Consider the following 23,142-nt stretch of genomic DNA (forward strand, 5'->3'; position numbering starts at 1 on the left):
TGAGGCTGGTGGTGGTGGCTCCCCGGCTGATCTTGGCGCGACAAACCTTGCACACCACAGTTCGTCGTTCATCTGCACTCTCAGTGAAAAACTGCCACACCTTTGAGCACCTCGGCCTCTGCAGGGTGGCATGGCGCGGGGGGGCGCTTTGGGAAACAGTTGGTGGATTATTCGGTCTGGCCCTGCCTCTACCCCTGGCCACTGCACTGCCTCTTCCAACCTGCCCTGCTGCTGCACTTGCCTCCCCCTCTGAAGACCTGTCCTCAGTAGGCTTAGCAAACCAGGTGCGGTCAGTCACCTCATCGTCCAGCTGCTCTTCCTCCGAATCCTCTGTGCGCTCCTCCCTCGGACTTACTGCCCTTACTACTACCTCACTGATAGACAACTGTGTCTCATCGTCATCGTCCTCCTCACCCACTGAAAGCTCTTGAGACAGTTGCCGGAAGTCCCCAGTCTCCTCACCCGGATCCCGGGAACTTTCCAAAGGTTGGGCATCGGTCATGAGAAACTCCTCAGGTGATAGGGGATCCATTTTTTCGCACTCAAGGCCAGGACCCGAGAACAGTTCCTGGGAGCCTGCCTGCTCTTCTGAATGTGTCATTTCCTGGGAGGAAGGAGGCTGGGAGAAGGGAGGAGCAGCAGCGAGAGGATTCAGGGATGCAGCAGTGGACGGCGTAGAAGACTGGGTGGTGATGGTGGATAGTTTGCTGGATGCACTTTCTGCCATCCACGACAGGAGCTGCTCACACTGCTCAGATTCTAATAAAGGTCTACTGCGTGGACCCATTAATTGTGAGATGAATCTGGGGCCCCAGAAACTTGCCTCTCTCCTAATCCCGCAGCAGTCGGCTGCGATACACCTGGACCAGGAGCTCGGCCTGTGCCCACACCCTGACTTGGGCCTCCGCGTCCTCGCCCGCGTCCACGTCCTCTAGGCCTACCCCTACCCCTCAGCATGGTGTATTACGAGTAGAGAAGAAACAGAACACTGTAATTAAATGTGCCACTTATTGGCCTGTGGTTGGAGGCTGACTTCGCTTACGGAACGCACAACAGAGCCAGGAAACAATTATGCGCAAGCCTGTAGTCAGACCTAGGTGCGTATGACTGAGCTACTGGAATTCACAGCGAAGAACCAGTCAAGTGGCCAAAGGCCAGTGGTAGGCCTTAAGTATTTTGCTTCAATTTTTAAAAATGGTGAGGTGAAAAACCAGACAGACACCGTATGCAGCGTATATATGTATACTCTTTCCCTCTGGCGGGATGACAGTGATCATGTAACGGACACAGCAGAGCCAGGAAACAATTATGCGCAAGCCTGTAGTGAGACCTAGGTGCATATGACTGAGCTACTGGAATTCACAGGGCAGAACCAGTCAAGTGGCCAAAGGCCAGTGGTAGGCCTTAAAGGGGTTGTCCCGTGGCAGAAATGAAATTTTTTTCTCTTCCCAGTCCCCCTGCTAAATCAAACATACTACACTACCCGTGGAAAGTGTTATAAAAGAGCGTTTCTACTCACCATTACCTCGTTTCGTGAACTTTTAAAATTTCTTCTTTAAAGATTGCCGCCGGTCCTTTCCCAAGGTGCACCGCGGTTTTCTCCCATGGTGCACCGCGCTTGCTTTCTGGGCGGCTGCTCGAGCTCCTGCACCTTTCTCTATGGGAGGCTGGTAGCAGAATGGCCGCTCCAGTGCGCTCCCGAGAAGTGACAGCTCGTCTGCGCATGCGCAGATGAGCTGTATCACGCAGGCACGCTGAATCGGCTCGTCCACAGAGAAGAAGTAAGGACTGCGCAAGCGCGTCTAAAGAAGGCAGAAGAAACAGAAATTAGTCGGGCCATGGAGACAGGGACGCCAGCAACGGAGTGGGTAAGTGTATAAGTGAGCTACTGGAATTCACAGGGCAGAACCAGTCAAGTGGCCAAAGGCCAGTGGTAAGCCTTAAGTATTTTGCTTCAATTTTTTTAAAATGGTGAGGTGAAAAACCAGACAGACACCGTATGCAGAGTATATATGTATACTCTTTCCCTCTGGCGGGATGACGGCGATCATGTAACGGACACAGCAGAGCCAGGAAACAATTATGCGCAAGCCTGCTGTAACGCTTAGCTGGGTAATAATGAGTGACTACTACCCCCAGTAGACACGCAGTAAACTGTACACGGTCACAGGCTTGGTTGGGTAATAATGAGCGACTACTACCCCCAGCAGACACGCAGTAAACTGAAGACGGTCACAGGCAGCCCAAATATAGTATTTTTTTCCAATTTTTGGGAAAAAGCCCACTGCCTATATAGCCTGTATATGGATTTCCCTGTTATAGGATGACTGTGGTTAATGTAAGCACAGTGCAGCCAGAAAAAATTATGCGCAAGGCTGCAGTAGCACCTAGCTGGGTAATAGTGAGCGACTACTACCCCCAGCAGACACGCAGTAAACTGAACACGGTCACAGGCAGCCCAAAGATTTTTTTTTCCAATTTTTTTGAAAAAGCCCACTGCCTATATAGCCTGTATACCTCTTTCCCTGCCTCACCAGTACTGCCCTTATACTCAGTAAAATGACAACAGACTGAGGACGCTATGGTCTGCACGCCCGATATACAAAAAAAAAAAAAAATGTGCAAAACTGCTAAAAGCAGCCTCAACAGTACTGCACACGGTCAGATGTGGCCCTAAGAAGGACCGTTGGGGTTCTTGAAGACGAAGATAACAGCCTAACCCTCTCCCTATAGCAGCTACAGCAGGACAGCACTTTCTCTAATGTCTCTCAGCGTGCATCTGTGGCGAGCCGCGGCTGGCCCCAGTTTATATACTCGGGTGTCACCTGATCTCCCCAGCCACTCACTGCAGGGGGGTGGGATAGGGATGGAACTTCACAGGAGGAAGTTGTAATGCCTTCCCTGTCTTTCTATTGGCCAGAAAAGGGCGCAAATTTCTCAGGGAAGAAAATGGAAGTGACTCGAATATCGCGTGGTGCGCGTCTCAAGTAACGAGCATCTCGAGTACCCTAATACTCGAACGAGCATCAAGCTCGGATGAGTACGTTCGCTCATCTCTATTAAATACATGTACCTTCATTCAGATCCACAAGTTTAGAGGAGTGAAATCATTAAATAAACAAGTGTATATAGTAAACTTCTGAAAGCAATTAGGTACACCGACCATCAGTGGCAGATCTGCGGGGACTTGTTGGGCATGCAGTTGGGATACACCAAGCACTGCTGTTTCCTGTCAGTGGGACAGTCGGAAAGGTCTTCTCACTACAAGATAAAAGTCAGACCCCAAGGGGAAATCGCTGCCCTGGAGAGAACAATAATAATAATCTTTATTTGTATAGCGCCAACTTATTCCGCAGCGCTTTCAGACATGGGATAAATGCAAAACAATACAACAATTACAATGTGAGGTACATTCAGTTTGAAACAAATGGGGTGGGGGTGGCACAGGAGGTGCAGGGGGTGGTGGGGAGGAGCGAGGCATGGGGAACACAGGCAATAGGGTACTTCATGTGGAAATCAGTTATTAGAAGGTAAACGGGGTGGTAAGGAGGTGCAGGGGTAGAGGTCGTATGCAATAGAGTGTAAGCTGTGGGGAGCCATAGGGAGGAGCGGACTACTGGTAGACAGTGACAAGAGACGCCCCAGAAGAGGAGTACAAGCGACTAGCAGAGAGAATCCGTTAACGTGGTTCTATAAAACCAGAGTTATAGAAAATATATATCACATTCATTCTCCTCGACCTCAAATTAGTTATTTTGAGAAAGAACTTCAAAGCGTATTTTTAGTATTTTGATTTGAGATTAGTATATCTTAAAAACCGGAGAGAATAAACAGAATCTGTTGTCATATTCGTGTTTCTTGACCCAAAATTAGGATAATTTAACTATTTTGAGAAAGGAATAAATTTCAAGTTGCCTTTTTGTTGCCCAGTGTATTACGCTTGTTCTCTCCTATGGGCGAGGTAAAGTTTGCGTTGCACTCACATGTACATACCGCTGTTGTGAGAGTGTCATGCATGAAAATCACATGTTTTTTCAGTAGGAAAATCTAAGCATCGCATGTACGCGGGAGTTTGATGCGATTTTACACTCGCCCATAGGGAATAATAGGGAGTTTTCTACCGAATCGCAGGAAAATAGAACGAGCACCTTTGATACGAAATCGCACATTTTTAATAGAGCTATTTTATGTGAGTTTTGTCTCGCAATACCCCAACTTTGTACGCAATTATCTGCACGTTGGTTACAGCAATAAATTCATTCATTTCATTCAATGGGTCACTATTTAGTCCATAAAAATATGGACAGAAAATGCATTGGTGTGAATGGGCCTTTAGACTCTGCTTACATAATCCAAGTCAAAGTGCTAATGACCACTAGTCCGTGAGAGAGTGAGTGCTTCACATGCTCTGCCTATGATCACATGACGGTGATCTCATCACAGGTCCTAAAGCATAAAACATGCAAAGCCTGACAGCAGCGGTGTGCTGACAGGACCTGTGATGATGTCACCATAATCTGATCAGTCACGGTTCATAGCTCCACCCCTGATCACATGATGGTGATGTTAGTGTCAGAATAGCAGAAAAAGATTCCCAGCGCTCCAATGAACCCACTCAAGAATAGGAAAAATATGCAGAACCTACTTTACGAGGGTGCCTCTCACAAGTACACCCCTTGTCCAGATCAGCGTTGTTCAGAGCCTGAGGTAAATGGAAGGAACGGGTCCCAATAAGTCATCAGAAAAGTTTTATTCTTTAAAATGTTGCGATGCGTTTCAGCCTTAGATACAGGCCTTTTTCAAGCATAATCTCAATCTGTACAACAGCACAAATATAAATACACAAAAGCAGACTAAAAAAATGGCAGGTAAGAAACTATTTGTTTAGTCCGTTTTTGGGTGAGATCAAACCATTATTATTTTATAAGAATGTATAATAACCACAAATAGTCCTGTCACTCTGGAGCACTGCCTCTGATTTTTATGATGGTGATGTTATTACAGATCGTAAACCAGCAGAGGCTGACAAAGAATGTATGTAGTACAGCTGTGTGTGTGAAACACATGCAGCAGATCTGTGTGTGGTGTGTGTGACATGCATGTAGCAGAGCTATGTGTTTTGTCTGTGACACACATGTAGCAGAGCTGTGTGAGGCATGCGTGACACACATGTAGCAGAGCTGTGTGAGGCATGCGTGACACACATGCAGCAGAGCTGTGTGAGGCATGCGTGACACACATGCAGCAGAGCTGTGTGAGGCATGCGTGACACACATGCAGCAGAGCTGTGTGAGGCATGCGTGACACACATGCAGCAGAGCTGTGTGAGGCATGCATGACACACATGCAGCAGAGCTGTGTGAGGCATTAGTGACACACATGCAGCAGAGCTGTGTGTGGTGAGTGTGACACACATGCAGCGGAGCTGTTTGTGGTGTGTGTGACACACATGCAGCAGAGCTTTGTGAGGTGGTGTGTGTCACACACATGTAGCAGAGCTGTGTGTGGTGTGTGTGTGTGACACACATGCAGCAGAGCTGGGTGTGATACACATGCAGAAGAGCTGTGTGTGATACACATGCAGCAGAACTGTGTGTACTGTATGTGACACATGCAGCAGAGCTGTGTGTGGTGTACATGGCACACACATGTGGCAGAGCTGTGTGTGTGACACACGCATGTAGCAGAGCTGTGTGTGTGATGTGCATGTAGCAGAGCTGTGTGTGATGTGCATGTAGCAGAGCTGAGTGTGTGACTTGCACATGCAGCAGAGCTCTATGTGTTGTGTGTGACGTATATGTAGCAGAGCTGTTTGTGGTGTGTGTGTGACATGCATGTAGCAGAGCTGTGTATGCTGTGTGTGACACGTATATGTTACAGAGATGTGTGGTGTTTATGACTTGCATTTAGCAGAGCTGTAGGTGGTGTGTGTGTGGCGTGCATGTAACAGAGCTTTGTGCATGTAATGCGTGCACGTAGCAGAGCTGTGTGTGTGATATGCACATGTAGCAGAGCTCTGTGTGTTGTGTGTGACGTATAGGAAGCAGAGCTGTTTGTGGTGTGTGTGTGACATGCATGTAGCAGAGCTGTGTATGCTGTGTGTGGCACGTATATGTTACAGAGATGTGTGGTGTTTATGACTTGCATTTAGCAGAGCTGTGGGTGGTGTGTGTGTGGCGTGCATGTAACAGCTTTGTGCGTGTGATGCGTGCATGTAGCAGAGCTGTGTGTGTGATATGCACATGTAGCAGAGCTCTGTGTGTTGTGTGTGACGTATATGTAGCAGAGCTGTGTGTTGTGTGTGACGTATATGTAGCAGAGCTGTGTGTGCTGTGTGTGACACATGCATGTAGTAGAACACTAATTTCAATCACTTTACAGAATCTGATAATAGAAATTCTTTATTTCAGAGCCCCAGTGCCTAGAGAACCAACACAGAGGTGTCCCTGGGACCCAGTGCCTGCGCAACTGTGATAATCTAGGTGCATTAATCACCTGTGAAATTGACAAAGTGGAAAGATGTCTCTGCAATGACGGGTTTGTCTTCCAGTCTGGCTCATTTGGTCCCTGTGTCCTCCCCAAGGATTGCCCAGGTGAGGTGCAGTAAAGAATGATCCCCCATATAATACATGAAGAGGTTTGGAACAATGTGATTCTAAAAAGTGCCATACATTCCAAAATATATGGAGTATTCTCTGTGTTTATACGGAAGTTAAAGCCCTGCTCATCCTGAGTCTCCAGATCCATGAATAGAACAACAGTACTACAGTGTAGACCAGTGATGGTGAAACTTTTAGAGACTGAGTGCCCAAGCTGCAACCCAAAACCCACTTATTTAGCACAAAGTGTCAACACCTCAGGGGGCGGGGCTTATCACGATGTATGATTTTACCTCCGTAGTTATAAAAAGGACAGGGCCGCTTCAAAATAATGAATGCGGAAATGCAGCGGAATTTGCACGGAAATTTCCAGGGAGGATATTCTGCAGCATGTCCGCCACGTGTAAACATACCCCAGCAGTAATAGTGTCCCCCACCATGGCTTCAGTAGTAATAGTGTCCCCCACATTGGCCTCAGAAGTAATAGTGTCCCCACTGTGACTTCAGTAGTAATAATGTCCCCCACAGTGGCCTCAATAGTAATAGTGTCCCCCACAGTGGCCCCAGCAGTAATAGTGACCCCCACATCTGTTTTGTATATAGGGAATCTAGTCTCTATATAACCACCGGACCCCTATATATTAAAGTTAATTCACATGAGTGTATATACACCGCTTATCAAGACCGACTAGCTTTATCAGAATTAGTTATTAGTGATCATTAATAATACACGTACACATGCCAAATTTTAATGAATCTTTATATATATAAAACTAGCTTACCCGTCGCGCATTGCTGCGAAGACAGACAGACAGACATACATTCATTCGTTTTTATATATCTAGATAACAACCAATCACAGCGCAGCTTTCATGTTACCTCAGTAGTATAAGAAGTAGCCAACAATCACAGCACAGCTTTCATGTTACCTCAGCAGTATAAGAAATAGCAACCAATCACAGCACAGCTTTCATTTTACCTCAGCATTCTCAATATCCAGCAATTGTCTTGCGAGACGTTCGGCGGATGCATCATTTTGTAGTTGAACACGGATCCTGTTGCTCGTAATACCTTTTGCTTTCGTGCTTGAGATGGAAATCAAACGATCTTTGTCTGGGGGGCATAACTGTCGACGATGCTCGCACATGCCCCACCTATCGTAGGATAGTTGTACTATGCCTATAATCATCCCAGGAGTGTACTCAGAAACTTCCCAAAGTCTCATGGCAATTGGATGAATGGTGTAGTAATGCATAAAGGACAGACAGACAGACATACATTCATTTATATATATCAGGAAGTGAGAGAATTAGATTCTGTACATAAAATTTGGACGCTAATTGTTTTGCGCATAGAATTGAATAATCGAGTTGGGACCCATTACCTTTTCCTATTTATGGCATAATCAATGCTCGTGCCAAATTTAAAGTTTCTATGTGAGAAAATTAGATTCCGCATGTAAAATTTGGACGCTAATTCTTTGGCGCATAGAATTGAATAATCGAGTTGGGACCCATTAGCTTTTCCTATTTATGACATAATCAATGCTCGTGCCAAATTTCAAGTTTCTATGACATTGGGAAGCGAGAAAATTAGATTCCGTACGTAAAATTTGGACGCTAATTCTTTGGCGCTTACAATTGAATAATCGAGTTGGGACCCATTAACTTTCCCTATTTATGACATAATCAATGCTTGTGCCAAATTTCATGTTTCTACAACATCGGGAAGTGAGAGAATTAGTGGCAATGATGGAAATCGAACGATCTACGTGGGGGGGGGGGGTCGTAACTGTCGACGACGCTCGCGCACGCGCCATTCATCATAGAATATTTGTACTATGCCTATAATCTTCCCAGGAGTGTACTCAACAACTTCCCAAAGTTTCATGGCGATCGGATGAATGGTGTAGTAATGCATTAAGGACAAACAGACAGACAGACAGACACGCAGACATACATTCAATTTTATATATATAGACTAGCTTACCCGTCGCGCGTTGCTGCGAAGACAGACATACATTCATACATTTGTTTTTATATATCTAGATAACAACCAATCACAGCGCAGCTTTCATGTTACCTTAGCAGTATAAAATATAACAACCAATCACAGCGCAGCTTTCATGTTACCTCAGCAGTAAGAGAAATAACAACCAATCACAGCGCAACTTTTATTCTGCCTCAGCAATATAAAAAATAGCAACCAATCACAGCGCAGCTTTCATTTTACCTCTGCGGTATTATATATAGCAACCAATCACAGCGCAGCTTTCATGTTACCTCAGTGGTATAATATATAACAACGAATCGCAGCGCAGCTTTCATGTTACCTTAGCAGTATAAGAAGTAGCCTCCAATCACAGCACAGCTTTCATGCAACCTCAGTAGTATAAGAAGTAGCCACCAATCACAGCACAGCTTTCATTTTACCTCAGCATTCTCAATATCCAGCAATTGTCTTGCGAGACGTTCGGCGGATGCATCATTTTGTAGTTGAACACGGATCCTGTTGCTCGTAATGCCTTTTGCTTTCGTGCTTGAGATGGAAATCAAACGATCTTTGTCTGGGGGGCATAACTGTCGACGATGCTCGCACGCGCGCCACCTATCGTAGGATAGTTGTACTATGCCTATAATCATCGCAGGAGTGTACTCAGCAACTTCCCAAAGTCTCATGGCAATTGGATGAATGGTGTAGTAATGCATAAAGGACAGACAGACAGACATACATTCATTTATATATATCAGGAAGTGAGAGAATTAGATTCCGTACGTAAAATTTGGACGCTAATTCTTTGGCGCATAGAATTGAATAATCGAGTTGGGACCCATTAGCATTTCCTATTTATGACATATTCAATGCCCGTGCCAAATTTAAAGTTTCTATGTGAGAAAATTACATTCCGTACGTAAAATTTGGACGCTAATTCTTTTGCGCATAGAATTGAATAATCGAGTTGGAACCCAATAGCTTTTCCTATTTATGACATAATCAATGTTCGTGCCAAATTTCAAGTTTCTATGACATTGGGAAGCGAGAAAATTAGATTCCGTACGTAAAATTTGGACGCTAATTCTTTGGCGCTTACAATTGAATAATCGAGTTGGGACCTATTAGCTTTTCCCATTTATGACATAATCAATGCTCATGCCAAATTTCAAGTTTCTATGACATCGCGAAGTGAGAGAATTAGTGGCAGTGATGGAAATCAAATGATATACGTGGGGGGGGGGGGGGCGCAACTGTCGACGACGCTCGCACGCGCGCCATTTATTATAGCATAAATGTACTTTTCCTATAATCTTCCCAGGAGTGTACTCAACAACTTCCCAAAGTTTCATGGCGATCGGATGAATGGTGTAGTAGCGCATAAAGGACAAACAGACACACACACAGAAAGACAGACATACACACAGACAGACACACAGACACGCATACATTCAATTTTATATATATAGATTGAATGTATGCGTGTCTGTCTGTCTGTTAAGTACACTCCTGGGAAGATAATAGGCATAGTACAACTATCGTATGATAAATGGCGCGCGTGCGAGCGTCGGCGACAGTTACGCCCCCCCCCCCCCCCACGTAGATCGTTCGATTTCCATCATTGCCAATAATTCTCTCACTTCCCGATGTTGTAGAAACATGTAATTTGGCACGAGCATTGATTATGTCATAAATAGGAAAAGCTAATGGGTCACATCTCGATTATTCAATTCTAAGCGCCAAAGAATTAGCGTCCAAATTTTACGTACGGAATCTAATTTTCTCGCTTCCCAATATCATAGAAACTTTAAATTTGGCACGAGCATTGATTATGTCATAAATAGGAAAAGATAATGGGTCCCAACTCGATTATTCAATTCTAAGCGCCAAAGAATTAGCGTCCAAATTTTACAAACGGAATCTAATTCTCTCACTTTCCAATGTCATAGAAACTTGAAATTTGGCACGAGCGTTAATTATGTCATAAATAGGAAAAGCTAATGGGTCCCAACTCGATTATTTAATTCTAAGCGCCAAAGAATTAGCGTCCAAATTTTACGTACGGAATCTAATTCTCTCACTTTCCAATGTCATAGAAACTTGAAATTTGGCACGAGCATTGATTATGTCATAAATAGGAAAAGTTAATAGGTCCAAACTCGAATTTTCAATTCTAAGCGCCAAAGAATTAGCGTCCAAATTTTACGTATGGAATCTAATTCTCTCACTTCCCAATGTCATAGAAACTTGAAATTTGGCATTAGCATTGATTATGTCATAAATAGGAAAAGTTAATGGTCCCAACTCGATTATTTAACTATAAGCGCTAAAGAATTAGCATCCAAATTTTACGTAGTACGGAATCTAATTCTCTCACTTCACGATGTAATTTGGCATTAGCATTGATTATGTCATAAATAGGAAAAGTTAATGGGTCCCAACTCAAATATTTAATTCTAAGCGCAAAAGAATTAGCATCCAAATTTTACTTACGGAATCTAATTCTCTCACTTCCCAATATCATAGAAACTTGAAATTTGGCACAAGCATTATGTCAAAAATAGGAAAAGCTAATGGGTCCCAACTTGGTAATTCATTTCTAGCGCAAAAGAATTAGCGTCCAAATTTTACATACAGAATCTAATTCTCTCACTTCCCAATATCATAGAAACTTGAAATTTGGCACGAGCATTAATTATGTCAAAAATAGGAAAAGCTAATAGGTCCCAACTTGGTAATTAATTTCTAGCGCAAAAGAATTAGCGTCCAAATTTTACGTACGGAATCTAATTCTCTCACTTCCCAATATCATAGAAACTTGAAATTTGGCACGAGCATTGATTATGTCATAAATAGGAAAAGGTAATGGGTCCCAACTCGATTGTTCACTTCTAAGCGCCAAAGAATTAGCATCCACATTTTACGTACAGAATCTAATTCTCTCACTTCCTGATGTCATCTATGTATATATAAATGAATGTATGTCTGTCTGTCTGTCCGTTATGCATTACTACACCATTCATCCAATCACCATGAAACTTTGGGAAGTTGTTGAGTACACTTCTGGGAAGATTACTGGCATAGCATAACTATCCTATGATAGGTGGCACGCGTGCGAGCATCGTCGACAGTTATGGCCCCCAGACAAAAATCGTTTGATTTCCATCTCAAGCACGAAAGCAAAAGGCATTACGAGCAACAGGATGCGTGTTCAACTACAAAATGATGCATCCGCCGAACGTTTCGCTTGACAATTGCTGCATATTGAGAATGCTGAGGTAAATTAAAGCTTTGCTGTGATTGGTTGCTATTTCTTATACTGCTGAGGAAACATGAAAGTTGTGCTGTGACTGGTTGCTATATATTATACTGCTGAGGCAACATGAAAGCTGTGCTGTGATTGGTTGCTACTAGAGATGAGCGAACGTACTCGTCCGAGCTTGATACTCGTTCGAGTAGTAGCGTGTTCGAGATGCTCGTTACTCGTAATGAGTACCACGCGATGTTCGGGTTACTTTTACTTTCATCTGTGAGACGTTAGCGTGCTTTTCTGGCCAATAGAAAGACAGGGAAGGCATTACAACTTCCCCCTGCGACGTTCAAGCCCTATACCACCCCCTGCAGTGAGTGGCTGGCGAGATCAGGTGTCACCCGAGTATAAAAATCGGCCCCTCCCGCGGCTCGCCACAGATGCATTCTGACAGAGATCAGGGACAGTGCTATCGTGTTGGAGCTGCTATAGGGAGAGCGTTAGGAGTATTTTAGGCTTCAAGAACCCCCAACGGTCCTTCTTAGGGCCACATCTAACCATGTGCAGTACTGTGGAGGCTGCTTTTTGGAGTGTTGCACATTTTTTTTTTTTGGTATATCGGCCGTGCAGAGCATTGCACCCTGCAGTAATACTCCAGGGCCAGAAGCGCTTAGGCAGGGACAGAAGACATATTATTGATTGAATATAGGCAGTGGGCCTTTGCAAAAAAATTTGTGGGAAAAAATCTATTTGGGCCGCCTGTGAGTGTCCTCAGTGTTCTGGGTCTGTGCTGGGTGTAGTAATTCTCCAAATTCATACGCAGCCAGCTAAGTGTTACAGCAGGCTTGTGCAAAATTATTTCCTGGCTCTGTCTGGGCTCTGAAATCACCGCTGTGTTGCAGTTCACAGTGCAACACTCTGCAGTTCTGTGACATACCCTAGGGCCAGAAGTGCTTAGGCAGGGACAGAAGACATATTATTGATTGAATATAGGCAGTGGGCCTTTGCAAAAAAATTTGTGGAAAAAAATCTATTTGGGCTGCCTGTGAGTGTCCTCAGTGTTCTGGGTCTCTGCTGGGTGTAGTAGTTCTCCAAATTCATACGCAGCCAGCTAAGTGTTACAGCAGGCTTGCGCAAAATTATTTCCTGGCTTTCTGTAAGCGAAGTCAGCCTCCAACCACAGGCCAATAAGCGGCACATTTAATTACAGCTTTCTGTTTCTGCATTACTGGTAATACAGCATGCTGAGGGGTAGGGGTAGGCCTAGAGGACGTGGACGCGGGCGAGGACGCAGAGGCCCAAGTCAGGGTGTGGGCACAGGCCGAGCTCCTGATCCAGGTGTATCGCAGCCGACTGCTGCGGGATTAGGAGAGAGGCACGTTTCTGGCGTCCCCACATTCATCGCACATTTAATGGGTCCACACGGTAGACCTTTATTAGAAAATGAGCAGTGTGAGCAGGTCCTGTCGTGGATGGCAGAAAGTGCTTCCAGCAATCTATCGTCCACCCACAGTTCTGCGCCGTACACTGCTGCAACTCAGAATCCTCTCGCTGCTGCTCCTCCTTCCTCCCAGCCTCCTCACTCCATTACAATGAGACATTCTGAGGAGCGGGCAGACTCCCAGGAACTGTTCTCGGGCCCCTGCTCAGATTGGGCAGCAGTGGTTCCTCTCCCAACAGAGGAGTTTATCGTGACTGATGCCCAACCATTGGAAAGTTCCCGGGGTTCGGGGGATGAGGCTGGGGACTTCCGCCAACTGTCTCAAGACCTTTCAGTGGGTGAGGAGGACGATGATGTTGAGACACAGTTGTCTATCAGTGAGGTAGTAGTAAGGGTAGTAAGTCCGAGGGAGGAGCGCACAGAGGATTCGGAGGAAGAGCAGCAGGACAATGAGGTGACTGACCCCACCTGGTTTGCTACGCCTACTGAAGACAGAGGGGGAGGCAAGGGCATCAGCAGGGCAGGTTGCAAGAGGCAGTGCGGTGTCCAGGGGTAGAGGTAGGGCCAGACCGAATAATCCACCAACTGTTTCCCAAAGCACCCCCTCGCGCCATGCCACCCTGCAGAGGCCGACGAGCTCAAAGGTCTGGCAGTTTTTCACTGAGAGTGCAGATGACCGACAAACAGTGGTGTGCAACCTTTGTCGCGCCAAGATCAGCCGGGGAGCCACCACCACCAGCCTCACCACCACCAGCATGCGCAGACATATGATGGCCAAGCACCCCACAAGGTGGGACGAAGGCCGTTCACCGTCTCCGGTTTGCACCGCTGCCTCTCCCCGTGCCCCAACCTGCCACTGAGATCCAACCCCGCTCTGAGGACACAGGCACTACCGTCTCCTGGCCTGCACCCACACCCTCACCTCCACTGTCCTCGGCCCCATCCACCAATGTCTCTCAGCGCCGTCCAGCCGTCGCTAGCGCAAGTGTTTGAGCGCAAGCGCAAGTACGCCGCCACGCACCCGCACGCTCAAGCGTTAAACGTGCACATAGCCAAATTTATCAGCCTGGAGATGCTGCCGTATAGGCTTGTGGAAACGGAGTCCTTCAAAAGTATGATGGCGGCGGCGGCCCCGCGCTACTCAGTTCCCAGTCGCCACTACTTTTCCCGATGTGCCGTCCCAGCCCTGCACGACCACGTCTCCCGCAACATTGTACGCGCCCTCACCAACGCGGTTACTGGCAAGGTCCACTTAACAACGGACACGTGGACAAGCACAGGCGGGCAGGGCCACTATATCTCCCTGACGGCACATTGGGTGAATTTAGTGGAGGCTGGGACAGAGTCAGAGCCTGGGTCCGCTCACGTCCTACCCACCCCCAGAATTGCGGGCCCCAGCTCAGTGGTGGTATCTGCGGCGGTGTATACTTCCTCCACTAAAGCACCCTCCTCCTCCTCCAACGCAACCTCTGTCTCGCAATCAAGATGTGTCAGCAGCAGCAGCACGTCGCCAGCAGTTGGTGTCGCGCGGCGTGGCGGCACAGCGGTGGGCAAGCGTCAGCAGGCTGTGCTGAAACTACTCAGCTTAGGAGATAAGAGGCACACGGCCCACGAACTGCTGCAGGGTCTGACAGAGTAGACCGACCGCTGGCTTGCGCCGCTGAGCCTCCAACCGGGCATGGTCGTGTGTGACAACGGCCGTAACCTGGTGGCGGCTCTGCAGCTCGGCAGCCTTACGCACGTGCCATGCCTGGCCCACGTCTTTAATTTGGTGGTTCAGCGCTTTCTGAAAAGCTACCCACGCTTGTCAGACCTGCTCGGAAAGGTGCGCCGGCTCTGCGCACATTTCCGCAAGTCCCACACGGACGCTGCCACCCTGCAACATCGGTTTAATCTGCCAGTGCACCGACTGCTGTGCGACGTGCCCACACGGTGGAACTCTACGCTCCACATGTTGGCCAGGCTCTATGAGCAGCGTAGAGCTATAGTGGAATACCAACTCCAACATGGGCGGCGCAGTGGGAGTCAGCCTCCTCAATTCTTTTTAGAAGAGGGGGCCTGGTTGGCAGACATCTGCCAGGTCCTTGGAAAGTTTGAGGAGTCTACCCAGGTGGTGAGCGGCGATGCTGCAATCATTAGCGTCAGCATTCCTCTGCTATGCCTCTTGAGAAGTTCCCTGCAAAGCATAAAGGCAGACGCTTTGCGCTCGGAAACAGAGCCGGGGGAAGACAGTATGTCGCTGGATAGTCAGAGCAACCTCCTGTCTATATCTCAGCGCGGTGAGGAGGAAGATGAGGAGGAAGGGGAAGAGACAGCTTGGCCCACTGCTGAGGGTACACATGCTGCTTGTCTGTCATCCTTTCAGCGTGTATGGCCTGAGGAGGAGGAGGAGGAGGAGGAGGAGTAGGAGGATCCTGAAAGTGATCTTCCTAGTGAGGACAGTCATGTGTTGCGTACAGGTACCCTGGCACACATGGCTGACTTCATGTTAGGATGCCTTTCTCATGACCCTCGCGTTACACGCATTCTGGCCACTACGGATTACTGGGTGTACACACTGCTTGACCCACGATATAAGGAGAACCTTTCCACTCTCATACCCGAAGAGGAAAGGGGTTCGAGAGGGATGCTATACCACAGGACCCTGGCGGACAAACTGATGGTAAAATTCCCATCCGACAGCGCTAGTGGCCGAAGGCGCAGTTACGAGGGCCAGGTAGCAGTGGAGGCGCGGAGATCAGGCAGCATGTACAGCACAGGCAGGGCAACACTCTCTAAGGCCCTTGACAGCTTTATGGCTCCCCAGCAAGACTGTGTCACCGCTCCCCAGTCAAGGCTGAGTCGCCGGGAGCACTGTAAAAGGATGGTGAGAGAGTACGTTGCCGATCGCACGACCGTCCTCCGTGACGCCTCTGCCCCCTACAACTACTGGGTGTCGAAGCTGGACACGTGACCTGAACTCGCGCTGTATGCCCTGGAGGTGCTTGCTTGTCCTGCGGCTAGCGTCTTGTCAGAGAGGGTGTTTAGTGCGGCTGGGGGAATCATCACGGATAAGCGTACCCGCCTGTCAACCGACAGTGCCGACAGGCTTACACTCATCAAGATGAACAAAGCGTGGATTTCCCCAGACTTCTCTTCTCCACCAGCGGACAGCAGCGATACCTAAGCAATACGTAGGCTGCACCCGCGGATGGAAGCATCGTTCTCTATCCCCATCAAAAACGGGGACCTTTTTGCTTCATCAATCTGTGTATAATATTCCTCCTCCTCCTCCTGCTCCTCCTCCTTAAACCTCACATAATCACGCCGAACGGGCAATTTTTCTTAAGCCCACAAGGCTCAGTCATATAATTTTTCGAAACAATTTTTAGACGTTTCAATGCTCATTAAAGCGTTGAAACTTTCACCTGAACCAATTTTTATTTTAACTGGGCTGCCTCCTGGCCTAGTTACCAATTAAGCCACATTAACCAAAGCGATTAATGGGTTTCACCTGCCCTCTTGGTTGGGCATGGGCAATTTTTCTGAGGTACATTAGTACTGTTGGTACACCAATATTTGGGGGCCCTCGCCTACAGTGTAATCGAATTAATTTTTAGCCCACCTGCATTACAGCTGACATTACATCAGCTGTGTTGGGCACTGCAATGGGATGTATTTATGTACCGCCGGTGGGTTCCAGGGAGCCACCCATGCTGTGGGTCCACAGGGAGTTGTAACTGCATGTGTCCACTTCTAAAGAACCCCAGTCTGACTGGGGCATGCAGTGTGGGCCGAAGCCCACCTGCATTAAGCACGACATTACCTCAGCTGTTTTGGGCACTGCAATGGGATATATTTATGTACCGCTGGTGGCTTCCTGGCACCCACCCATGCTGTGGGTCCACAGGGAGTTGTAACTGCATCTGTCCACTTCTAAAGGACCCCAGTCTGACTGGGGCATGCAGTGTGGGCCGAAGCCTACCAGCATTAAACATGACATTATTACCTCAGCTGTGATGGGCAATGCAATGGGATATATTTATGTACCGCCGGTGGGTTCCATGGAGCCACCCATGCTGTGGGTCCACAGGGAGTTGTAACTGCATCTGTCCACTTCTAAAGTACCCCAGTCTGACTGGGGCATGCAGTGTGGGCCAAAGCCCACCTGCATTAAACGTGACATTACCTCAGCTGTGATGGGCAATGCAATCTGATATATTTATGTACCGCCGGTGGCTTCCTGGCACCCACCCATGCTGTGGGTCCACAGGGAGTTGTAACTGCATCTGTCCCCTTCTAAAGGACCCCAGTCTGACTGGGGCATGCAGTGTGGGCCGAAGGCCACCTGCATTAAACATGACATTATTACCTCAGCTGTGATGGGCAATGCAATGGGATATATTTATGTACCACCGGTGGGTTCCAGGGAGCCACCCATGCTGTGGGTCCACAGGGAGTTGTAACTGCATCTGTCCACTTCTAAAGAACCCCAGTCTGACTGGGGCATGCAGTGTGGGCCGAAGCCCACCTGCATTAAACATGACATTATTACCTCAGCTGTGATGGGCAATGCAATGGGATATATTTATGTACCGCCGGTGGCTTCCTGGCACCCACCCATGCTGTGGGTCCACAGGGAGTTGTAACTGCATCTGTCCACTTCTAAAGAACCCCAGTCTGACTGGGGCATGCAGTGTGGGCCGAAGCCCACCTGCATTAAACATGACATTACCTCAGCTGTGATGGGCAATGCAATGGGATATATTTATGTACCGCCGGTGGGTTCCAGGGAGCCACCCATGCTGTGGGTCCACAGGGAGTTGTAACTGCATCTGTCCATTTCTAAGGAACCCCAGTCTGACTGGGGCATGCAGTGTGGGCCAAAGCCCACCTGCATTAAACATGACATTACCTCAGCTGTGATGGGCAATGCAATGGGATATATTTATGTACCGCCGGTGGCTTCCTGGCACCCACCCATGCTGTGGGTCCACAGGGAGTTGTAACTGCATCTGTCCACTTCTAAAGAACCCCAGTCTGACTGGGGCATGCAGTGTGGGCCGGAGCCCACCTGCATTTAATCTGACGTTAGCTCTGCTGTCGAGGGCATTGCAATGGGATATATTTATGTACAGCCGCTGGGTTCCAGGGAGCCACCCATGCTGTGGGTGCACACGGAATTCCCATTGCGGAGTTGTACCTGTCTGTGACTATTTATAAAAAAACGCGGTCTGACTGGGGCATGCAGACAGCTTGACAGAATGAATAGTGTGTGGCACATAGGTTCCCCGTTGCTATGCCCACGTGTGCAGCTCCAGATGGAGGTGGCACAGGATTGGATTTCTCATTGCTTATGTACAGCATTGTGGACTATTGCCTCGCCCCTTTTAAAGAGGGTCGCTGCCTAGCCGTGCCAACCCTGTGCAGTGTGTGCCTGCGGTTCCTCTGGCAGACGCACTTATAAATAAACATGAGGGTGGTGTGGCATGAGGGCAGCTGAAGGCTGGGCAGGGACAGTTTGGTGTGCGGTGTGGACACTGGGTCGTGGGGGGGGGGGGTTGGTCAGCATGTAACCCAGGAGAAGTGGCAGTGGAGTGTCATGCAGGCAGTGATTGTGCTTTGTTGGAGGTAGTGTGGTGCTTAGCTAAGGTATGCATTGCTAATGAGGGCTTTTCAGAAGTAAAAATTGTTGGGAGGGTCCACTCTTGCCGCTATTGTGGCTTAATAGTGGGACCTAGGAACTTGAGATGCAGCCCAACATGTAGCCCCTCGCCTGCCCTATCCGTTGCTGTGTCGTTCCCATCACTTTCTTGAATTGCCCAGATTTTCACAAACGAAAACCTTAGCGAGCATCGACAATATACAAAAATGCTCGGGTCGCCCATTGACTTCAATGGGGTTCGTTATTCGAAACGAACCCTCGAGCATCACGAAAAGTTCGTCTCGAGTAACGAGCACCCGAGCATTTTGGTGCTCGCTCATCTCTAGTTGCTACTTCTTAAACTACTGAGGTTACATGAGAGCTGCACTGCGATTGGTTGTTATATATTATACCGCTGAGGTAACTTGAAAGCTGCACTGTGATTGGTTGTTATCTACATATTTAAAAACGAATGTGTGTATGTATGTCTGTCTTCCCAGCAACGCGCGACGGGTAAGCTAGTATTTAATAAAGATGATATTTTAATAAGTTCCTTTCGGTGAGACATATATAATTTAGGAATCTTTTCTGCCACAGTGATTACATACCCCATCTTTGTGCATATGACTCACAGTAAGGCCTCATGTCCACGGGCGGGGCGGGTTCCTTGGGCAGGAGCCTCGTCGCGGAATACCACCCTGCCCGCGGCATGAGGATATTACCTACCAGTCCGGATGCGTGCGGGTCGTCCATCTTCTCCTCTGTGCATGTGGGCAGGCGCGCTAGCATGTGGGCGGGCCTGACGGCCAGCACGCTCCCCGCACATGTGCAATTTTTTTAAAAAATCTACTGCTTTCCTGCGGGATCCGCAGAACACCTGGAGTGTGTCGTGGTGGAACGGCTTCCATTGACTTCAATGGAAGCCATCCCTGCGAGATCTGCAGCAAAAAGGACCATGCTGAGACTTCTTTTCCGGACCGGAAGTTCCGCAATACAAATCTGCATGCTTTAATTAAGCTGCGGACGCCCATGATTTTCTATGGGTTGCTTGAAGTCTGGATCATCTGCGCGGGTATAACACGCAGATTCCAGACTTCAAACCCACCCGTGGACATTAGCCCTAAGGCCGGCTTCACACAGGCGTATATGTATTTGCGTGCACCTGAGCACTGCCTATCTGTGGAGTAAACAATGATTTCTGTGTGCCCTTAGGCGGATTTTATTGTATTTTTTGTGCCTGCAAGGCATGTTCATTCGTGAGCGGCAAACAGAGACACACCGATTGAAATGGCTAATTAGTCTAATGAGTTTCAGACGGGTTCTTTTTCCTGCGCAATTATCCAGTGTTTCACGCATCTCTTTGCGTATTAAGCGTGCTATTGCGCACCCCCAATGAGTTCTATGGGGACTTTGGTGTGCAAATATGCAGAGAAATAGAGTATGCTTTATTTTTTTATTATTTTGTGGAACCGAAATGCGTGAGAATAATATGGAAATGTGAGTGAACTCAATGAGTTCTATTCTCACCCACGTCAAGCCGGCCTAAGAAATCTATCAGTGTACGTAAATATGCACTAAAAATACACATTATGTGCATAAATACCTTGTGTAAAAAGATAGGCAGGAAAATGCAGCAGTGCCGCGTATTGTGGCCCCTGAATATGCTGCGGATTCACAGACCGAAATACGAGGTGTGCCTGTGAATGTGCGCTTACTCACTGAGGGTGGTTTCAGATAGAAGTGTGTAAAACTACGCTCACCGGTACGGAGCATAGCTGCGCATGAACGGCTTTTTTTTAATCGTCCTTCCCCAGGCTTTTAAACTGCGCGCCATAGCGCAGGAGTTTGAGAAAAAAAAACGCAGGAAGATAGGTCCTGCCCGATCTTTCCATCACATTGCACTAACTATGTGCGGGCAGATGGGGCAAGTCCTGTCTTTTCTTGGGCGTAGTATTAATGGGCGAGAATCCTCATAGTGAAAACTAAACCATTGAAATCAAGGGCGGCCGTGATTATCACAGCTGAAGATCGGGACTAAGTCACATTCGTCTGTTTAAGCCCAGAGCCAATACATAACTACACGAGTCATTGTATTTGATTGACTGCACCACTATATAACCTCCACGCTTCTCTATAACCACTATTATATAAATAACATCACAACGTCTTACTCACTGAGCCACTATTTCACCCCACACGGACCCCAGAAGGTCCGGCCTCTCTGTCGGCTCTCACATCCTGATTACTGTATATATTTCCACTTATTGTTTCATTTAGCCCCTCCAACACTAACAGTATTATCATTTTACAGCACCGTGCCCCAAGAACATGACAAGGGAAAACGTCTGCCGCCCGTGTCCCCGATCCTGCGGCGAAGAACTTGATGAGGGGTGTGTTATTTGTTTACCACCAACAGAATGCTACTGTGAGCGACACTATGTGCATGTATTTGATGATACTTTAAGGTTTTGCGTCATTCCCAAGGATTGTCCTTAAAAGTAGAAGCCTGGAATCCTGCAGCTCAGCGAGGCGGCCATATTGTAATCTCCTCTCTTCTCGCATCTGTGGATGGATTCTATTGATTTGAAATAATAATAAAAGATTCACAACCGTCTTCTGTGTCATCATATTATATGTATATATATTAGAGATCTACAGATGTAACTCCACAAGACAACTGGGTTGATCAAGAGAATGTGGTGGAGATAGTAAATCTTGACTTTAGTAAGGATATTTTTAACACAGACGAATGCAGTATCTGGCCATGAAACTCGGCTCACCAACGTGCGATGTCCCCATAGATCCGAGGCATTTTTGTGTTAAAACCGCCTTGCATCACTTCCGGGAAGTCATGATCCTCCGTGGCTGAGGATCGTGGAGTGTTTCCCATATTTTCAATTGGTAAACTTTGCATCGCATCACAGTCACGTGCACCTGGCACCCGATGCAATGCTCTGCTGGCCCTAATGAAAACAACAGCAAAGCGAGGGCACGCCTAAAGATAGGGCATGCCATGATTTTTTTTTTCTTTTTACTACTAGCTGAGTGATTGTACTTAAATTCTGGTCATAAATAGCTGCACATCCAAGTGGAAGAATACATCAAGTGGGGTACCCCAAGGCTGTGTCCTTGGCCCAGTGTTGGTCAACATTTTTATAAATGATCTGGAGGAGGGAATTGAGAGAAAACTGATTAAATATGCCAACTACACAAAGCTAGGAGTGGTAGCTAACTGTCTGCTACCCGTGTCTGCAGCCCTCTTGCGGTCCCGGGCAGATGCGAGCATCGCTCTGCTCCTCCTCTATGTATGGATGCTAGGTGTTTATTTTCTACCAGCATTGAAAGAGTTACCCAGTTCCCTTGCTCTCAGCCCAGCTGCAGGGTTAATAGGCATTTCTCTCCTATTTAAGCTGGGCTGACGTACTTCCATTTGCCTTAGTTTTCTGTACATTCTGTCCTTGATTCTACCTTGGTTTTGTGTTTGGCTCTGTCTTCCTCCATTGCCTTCCTATCTCTGACCTTTCTGTCTGTTCTGTATCTTCTATGTTATCTGTTCCCTGCCTTTGCTTGTGATCTTGGTGTGATCCTGTCTCAGTCACTCAGCATAGATCTCCTGTTTGTATTATATTTTTATATGTGTGTCTGCTGACAGTCCTGTGTTTCCCTTCTATGTACCATTATGGGATAGTCAGAACCAAGAGGAAGACAGTGGGCCCGTTGTTATCAGGATGCCTACCCTGCTTATAGGCAGAGGTACCCCATCTGTCATTGCTCATAGTGCGGTCAGGTATGAAGTGCCTTATACCAGTATCTCTGTCTGCCAAGGATCAGCTGACAGCCACACCGGTAGTAGCCCAAAGCCAAACCGGTTGGTTGGTCCATTGGGTCCACACTAGAGATGAGCGAGCACCAAAATGCTCGGGTGCTCGTTGCTCGAGTCGAACTTTTCGCAATGCTCGAGAGCTTGTTTCACCTAACGAACCCCATTGAAGTCAATGGACAACTCGAGCATTTTTAAATGGGACCGATGCTCCGCATAGGTCATGACTTCTGAAACTCTGGAAAACCTCAGAAAGTCATGGAAACACCACAGTACCGGATAGGGAAGGGCAGGGTCAGCATGCATGGCTGCATCTGAGCCAAAATGGGGGCAACAGTTTGGCGTCTCCCCCTAACAATTTTTACTTGGGACAAACCCTCATTGGCAAGGCACACCTTAGCTAAGCACCACGCAACC

At 47.5% G+C, this 23,142-nt stretch overlaps 1 protein-coding gene across 1 annotated transcript in view; it reads left to right on the forward strand.

Moving 5' to 3' along the window:
- The window catches only part of LOC136633508 (uncharacterized), a 767,630-nt gene extending 746,111 nt beyond the window's left edge, over nucleotides 1-21,519 (forward strand). The window contains exons 5-6 of the mRNA XM_066609268.1: nucleotides 6,411-6,593; nucleotides 21,217-21,519. Coding sequence (XP_066465365.1) covers nucleotides 6,411-6,593; nucleotides 21,217-21,401 — 368 coding nt within the window. The 3' untranslated portion in view covers nucleotides 21,402-21,519. The remainder of the gene's footprint in view (nucleotides 1-6,410; nucleotides 6,594-21,216) is intronic.
- Nucleotides 21,520-23,142: the final 1,623 nt, after the last annotated feature.

This window comes from Eleutherodactylus coqui, chromosome 6, assembly GCF_035609145.1.
Source record: "Eleutherodactylus coqui strain aEleCoq1 chromosome 6, aEleCoq1.hap1, whole genome shotgun sequence".
NCBI classification, from domain to species: Eukaryota; Metazoa; Chordata; class Amphibia; order Anura; family Eleutherodactylidae; genus Eleutherodactylus; species Eleutherodactylus coqui.